Below are 6,382 nucleotides of genomic sequence, written 5' to 3' on the forward strand. Positions count from 1 at the left end.
GCTTGAGCCACAGTGCCACTTCCGGCTTTTTTCTTTTTGCTTATGTGGTGCTGAGGAATCTAACCCAGGGCCTCCTGCATGCAAGGCAAGCACCCTACCACTGAGCCACCTTCCCAGCCCAATGCTTACCAACTTTAAAATCATTCTTCAGGCTGGGAAGGTGGCTTAGTAGTAGAGTGCTTGCCTTGCATGCATGAGGCCCTGGGTTCGATTCCTCAGCACCATATAAACAGAAAAAGCCAGCAGTGGCACTGTGGCTCAAGTGGTAAAGTGCTAGCATTGAGCTGAAGAGCTGAAGGACAAGCCCAGAGTTCAGGCCCCACAACCAGAAAAAAAAAATCACTCTCATATACCTGAAAAGAATGATATGTACCCCTAAGTTTAAAAGTTATTCAAGGGCTGGGAAGGTGGCTCAGTGGTAGAGTGCTTGCCTTACATGCCTGAGGCCCTGGGTTCGATTCCTCAGTACCACATAAGCAAAAAGAAAAAAGCCAGAAGTGGTGCTATGGCTCAAGTGGTAGAGTGCTGGCCTTGAGCTGAAGAGCTGAGGGACAGCACCCAGGCCCAGAGTTCAGGCCCCACGACCGGACCCCCAGAAAAAAAGGTTATTCAAGACCAGGGATATTTTCTTTCTCTTCAGTAGTTATGATAATGAGCTGCTTTACTTCCATTGTCTTCAGTACTGGTCTTACCACCTTGATTCGTGAGTCCTTACTGTGGGGGGCATGGTGGTGTTTGATGCTGAAAGACTGCTGCCCATAAGAAGTTCCATGAAGTTCGTGTCATCTTGCATGAAACTATACATGCCTTGTGGACAGAGACCATATATCCTACCATATCTATATATCCTGTCACATCTAGGATAATGAATGTCATGTCATAGTAGATACACTTATTTTGTCAGACTTTGGTGAACTGCACAGATATGGCTCTTACTGTTGTAGAATTTACATATTAACAGAATATGCTGAACTATTTATCCAGCATAAAGTGTTTATATGTAAGGAGTTTAATAATTTTAAGCTATGTTGTAACAAATGTATGATCTGAGAAGCAAAATATCAAAGACATCTGATCTTGTTTTCTCTTTGTTTTTCTTTGTAGATAAGATATTCCAAGTCCCTTGCAGTGCTCTGCAGAAGAAAATTATGAGTGCTCTGTTCTTACCATGATACCAATCCTGTTTGACATGCCTTGGTGCTGTGACACTGCAAGAATTGCACACAGGCTCCAGGAATGTTTTTTTTCACTTAAGTAGTTCTCTGTGGATGGAAAGAGATTTGAGTTTTAATAATTACCTTGTTTTAAAGCTATTTCTCTATAGTCTGAACTGCTTGGGGCCACTTACCAATGAGCCACACAGCCAGTTCTTCTCAGGAGCTGGTTGAAAACTGTGCTGTGCATGTAGCAGGGATGGCACAAGAAGACAGCCGTCGTGGTCAGATGCCATCTACTTTTTATCATGGTGCCAACCAAGAACTTGACCTGTCCACCAAAGTTTATAAAAGGGAATCAGGAAGCCCTTATTCTGTGTTAGTGGACAACAAGATGAGCAAACCACATCTCCATGAGACAGAAGAGCAGCCATATTTCAGGGAGACAAGAGCAGTGTCTGATGTGCATGCTGTCAAAGAAGACCAGGAGAATTCTGATGACACAGAAGAAGAAGAGGAGGAGGAGGAGGAGGAGGAAGTCTCTTACAAAAGGGAGCAGATCATAGTGGAGGTAAACCTTAATAATCAAACGTTAAATGTATCTAAAGGGGAAAAGGGTGTCTCTTCTCAGTCCAAAGAGACTCCTGTTCTTAAGACGAGCAGCGAGGAGGAAGAGGAAGAGAGTGAGGAAGAGGCCACTGATGACAGCAATGACTATGGAGAGAATGAAAGGCAGAAGAAAAAGGAGAAGCTAGTAGAGAAAGCCAGCGTTACTCAAAGGCGAACACGGAGAGCTGCCTCTGTTGCAGCAGCTGCCACTTCCCCTACTCCCAGAACTACAAGGGGGCGTAGGAAGAGTGTAGAGCCACCCAAGCGTAAGAAGCGGGCCACAAAGGAGCCCAAAGCACCAGTCCAGAAAGCTAAGTGTGAAGAGAAAGAGACTTTGACCTGTGAGAAGTGCCCCAGGGTGTTTAATACTCGCTGGTACCTGGAGAAGCACATGAACGTAACTCACAGGCGCATGCAGATCTGTGATAAATGTGGCAAGAAGTTTGTCCTGGAAAGTGAGCTGGCCCTTCACCAGCAAACAGACTGTGAAAAAAACATTCAGGTAGGTCTCACCACCGAGAGGGCAAACTTTCCAGGATAGAACCTGGCTGTTCAGATTCACCTGGTGTCTACCAAGAGAATAAATACAATAGAGGCTGAAGGGACAGATTTCACCAATTTCTCATTTTAGAAGCTGCTGCTTGGGTCTTTTCAAAACAAGGCTTAACATTGTATTTAAAAAGCATTACACTTAACTGACGCTGGACTAGTGGGAACCCAGGCACACTGAAAGGGGGATCTGTGAAAGTTACTGACCAGGATGTAAAGTCAGCACCAACTTTGCACTGAAATTCAGTGTTGTAGGACACATAGGATTATTCACTCTGGCATCTCTGTCAAAGTGTGAGATGTTAAGTGAAGGGCAGGAGTAGAGAAAGGCCCCTTTCAATTTAAAAGGATATGAGGTCCTAGTACAGCTGATTACGGACAAAAACCGTAATGACTCAGACCGGTGGAAATGGAAGATCTCCAGGAGTGAGTTTGCTGTCACCAGTGGAGAGATGGCAACCCTAAATTTGTCAAGAGGCTGAGCCCATGGGAATATGCAGACTTTAAACAGAGGCTGAGCTGCTTGAAAATATTGCTCACCTGACAGTGATTATTATAATTATATAATTATTATAATGCTACTGTATAGTGTTGTTGAGATAAAGAACCATGGTATTCGAACCAGGCTGATATCTTGAAAGAACTGTATTATGATAGGGTAAGAAATGTATTAGTTACATTATGCTAAGTGGATTGTGGCTGTATTGGTTTGCACTTACGTTTTCATATTAATGAATGTTCACAAAAGGTAAATCTGTTACTATCTTCTTAAGATATGTACCATAGGAATATTTGTACATATTTAAGCTAACCTTCTAAAGTATAATTTGTTTTACTTTTGTTTTTTGGAGTGTTGCTAATATTGGTAGTCATCTTCAATCTTTTCTTCTATTGCGCTTAAGACCAGCTCCTTTATATTAAAGAATTTTTTTAAACATTAATTACATTTGCTAATTTGACTTGTCAATTTTGACTTGATCTCCACTCACCAAGTAAATAAAAGAAGACTGAATCATGGCACCCATGTTCTCCAGCACCCTCGCTCTGAGCACGAATTGGTTGCAGCCCGTCAAGCCAACACAGGAGCATGATGCAGTGCTGCGCCCTAGGGGTCAAATTTGGATTCCGTGATGACTCCTTACTGAAAAGGTCTTCCTGATCTGTAGCTATTGGTGGTTTTTTTGTTTTGGGTTTTTTGTTTTGTTTTGTTTTTCATTTTGTTTTTAACTTGAATTTTCTTTGAGTTATGAAAACATTTAACGAATCCCCCACTTTTTTTAAAGTGACCTCCTCCCTATTCCTTGTCATGATATGTTTAAACTTGGTGCTTAAGTTCTAAGGTTCTGCTAAATCCTTCACATTCCTAAAAGAACATTGTGCTTTGTTTTTGCAGATAGAGTCAAATAATTCTGATGACCTAGTAATAAAAATCAAACTCTTCCTGAAAGATGGCTTATAACTTGGTGCTGGTGTTTCAAATATATAATCCTAGCAATTCAAGAAGTTGAGATCTGAGTTCAAATCTGAGATCTGGTCATGGTTCAGAGCCAGTCCAGGCAGGAAAGTCCGTGAGACTCCTATCTCCAGTTAACCACCAAAAAGCTAGAAGTGGAATTATGGTTCAAGTGGTAGAGCACTAGCCTTGAGCACAGAAGCTCAGGGGCAGCACCAGGACCAGCACAAAAAATAAAGAAAGATGGTTCATAGGACTAATTTATCCTTTTCAGGAGCAGTATCCAACCAGAACCTTACCTTCCAACTGCTGTCAGAGTTCTGTTTTCTACAGTGATGGTGGTGATCAAGATATCTTCACTTTCAGAGAATACTAATCCACCCCCTAAGAACTTGTGTCTGGAGGGTTACTAAGAACTCCTCGTATTGCTTTGTTTTAATCAGAAATGTTATATTTTGATAAATGTTATGCTCAATATTCCAGCCCATTAATGATCCATAATGATTTGCAAGGGAATAAGCAATGTGACTGTATTTCCTACTCATGTATGTAACAGATCTAGAACTGAGGTGTAGGGGAAAAGGATACTGAGGCTAATGATTTAGAGTATTATTATCTGCTGCCAGAGTAAATTAGATTTAAGAAGATATAAATTTTGATTATTTGTGTTAATGAAGTCTCCAAATGCATTTTCTAAGGAATGAAAACATTTTATACTCCTATAGGTATATAAGCATTATATGTGTGTACATATATATTGTTTCACCTTATTTTTATTTATACTAATTTAAAACTAGTTTTTGTTCTCTGAAAAATACTTGTTAATTGAATAATGATATGTATTTATGAAATAGTCATATGTGGTAATCCACATACTAAATAAACTTGGTTGTTTTTGCAGGTTCTAACTTAAATACTAACTTAATAAATAGAAGGCATTTGATATTGGTAGAATTTTCCACATCATCTTGTCTTAGTTTTTGCCATTGTTTTCATACTCCCAAAGAGTCTCTAAAAAGTGTATCTTGGAAACCAGAACTCAGAGATATTGGTGTTGGAATCTGGACTCCATGGATGGATAGCATTTGTTTGGATTCTGGCCTTGTGACATGAATCTGAAATAAATCCATTTCATCTGACAGGAGGTCAGTATGACTCTCTACAAGCCTCAGCAAATAAAGATTATTTTTGTTTATCCTGCTTAGTGTGTTTCCTGTAACAAATCATTCAAGAAACTTTGGTCCCTTCATGAACATATCAAGATTGTCCACGGATATGCAGAAAAGAAATTTGCCTGTGAAATCTGTGAGAAGAAATTCTACACCATGGCCCACGTACGGAAACACATGGTTGGTAAGTTTTTTCTGCTTCTCTCACACCTGTAGTTTTACCTTCCTTTTTGGTATGCTTTATGTTCTAGCTTGGGCAGGAAATGAAGAATTGTCATACTTACTCAGTTTTGACATGTTGAGACTAAATACAGCATGTCTTTGTTAAACGTCACAAAATCTTCTCCACCCAGATTTCTTTTCAACATTGCTATTTATTTTTCTCTTCAGAACATTGCTATTAAAGTGTTACTAATCAGGGTAGAGAAATTTAACATGGCATAATTCCTTACAATATGACATATGTCTTTTCCAATTTGATATTTTGGGTGGAATTGTTTTGAGTACAAGTGTCTTTTGTGTTGCAGCACACACAAAAGACATGCCATTTACATGTGAAACCTGTGGAAAGTCATTCAAACGCAGCATGTCGCTCAAGGTGCACTCTTTGCAGCATTCTGGAGAAAAGCCCTTCAGATGCGAGGTAAGGAACATGTTACACACAGAGTAGAAACAGAGCCAGCAACCTAGATAGGTAGTGCAGCAATGAGAGCAAGGTTCTGAGACACAAGACATAAAACTGCCTGCCACCTAAGCTCCTCATGCACTCTCGCTGCTAGGAAGAGAAATGTCCTATTTAGCACGTTCCTAACTCTCTTAGGTTAATTTGGGAATATCATGTAATGCCTTACCTTTCTTTTCTCAGTGATTCAGAGAAGTGGAACGTGCTTCAATGATAATTATATGAGAAATTTTCCCTTTTATTTATAACTGCAGAAACAGCAAAGCCAAAATAGTTGACTCAGCAGGTTCTATTTTGAGTATGAAAAATAAACCCAATGCTAGAGACTGTTAAAGTGGGCTCAGGTAAAACTTCTGTGCTTGGCATTCAAATATCTCCACTGTGTCTAATGCAGAACTGTGATGAGAGGTTTCAGTACAAGTACCAGCTCCGCTCCCACATGAGTATCCACATTGGGCACAAGCAGTTCATGTGCCAGTGGTGTGGCAAGGACTTCAACATGAAGCAGTACTTCGACGAACACATGAAAACACACACTGGTAAGGATTTCTTGGAAAAGGTACAGCTTTGTCTCAGGCACTTGGTGATAATCATCTATGGGTCTGTTTAAAATTTAAAACACAAGGGCTGGGAAGGTGGCTCAGTGGTAGAGCGCTTGCCTTGCATGCCTGAGGCCCTGGGTTCGATTCCTCGGCACCACATAAGCAAAAAGAAAAAAGCCGGAAGTGGCGCTGTGGCTCAAGTTGTAGAGCGCTAGCCTTGAGCT

General features: G+C 40.5%; 1 protein-coding gene across 1 annotated transcript in view; it reads left to right on the plus strand.

Annotated features, from left to right (window-relative positions):
* Positions 1 to 1,109: 1,109 nt before the first annotated feature.
* Znf652 (zinc finger protein 652) overlaps positions 1,110 to 6,382 on the plus strand; it is a 13,486-nt gene continuing 8,213 nt past the window's right edge. The window contains exons 1-4 of the mRNA XM_013036188.1: positions 1,110 to 2,265; positions 4,971 to 5,118; positions 5,462 to 5,577; positions 6,011 to 6,155. Coding sequence (XP_012891642.1) covers positions 1,351 to 2,265; positions 4,971 to 5,118; positions 5,462 to 5,577; positions 6,011 to 6,155 — 1,324 coding nt within the window. The 5' untranslated portion in view covers positions 1,110 to 1,350. The remainder of the gene's footprint in view (positions 2,266 to 4,970; positions 5,119 to 5,461; positions 5,578 to 6,010; positions 6,156 to 6,382) is intronic.

This window comes from Dipodomys ordii, unplaced genomic scaffold (genome assembly GCF_000151885.1).
Source record: "Dipodomys ordii isolate 6190 unplaced genomic scaffold, Dord_2.0 Scaffold7, whole genome shotgun sequence".
NCBI classification, from domain to species: domain Eukaryota; kingdom Metazoa; phylum Chordata; class Mammalia; order Rodentia; family Heteromyidae; genus Dipodomys; species Dipodomys ordii.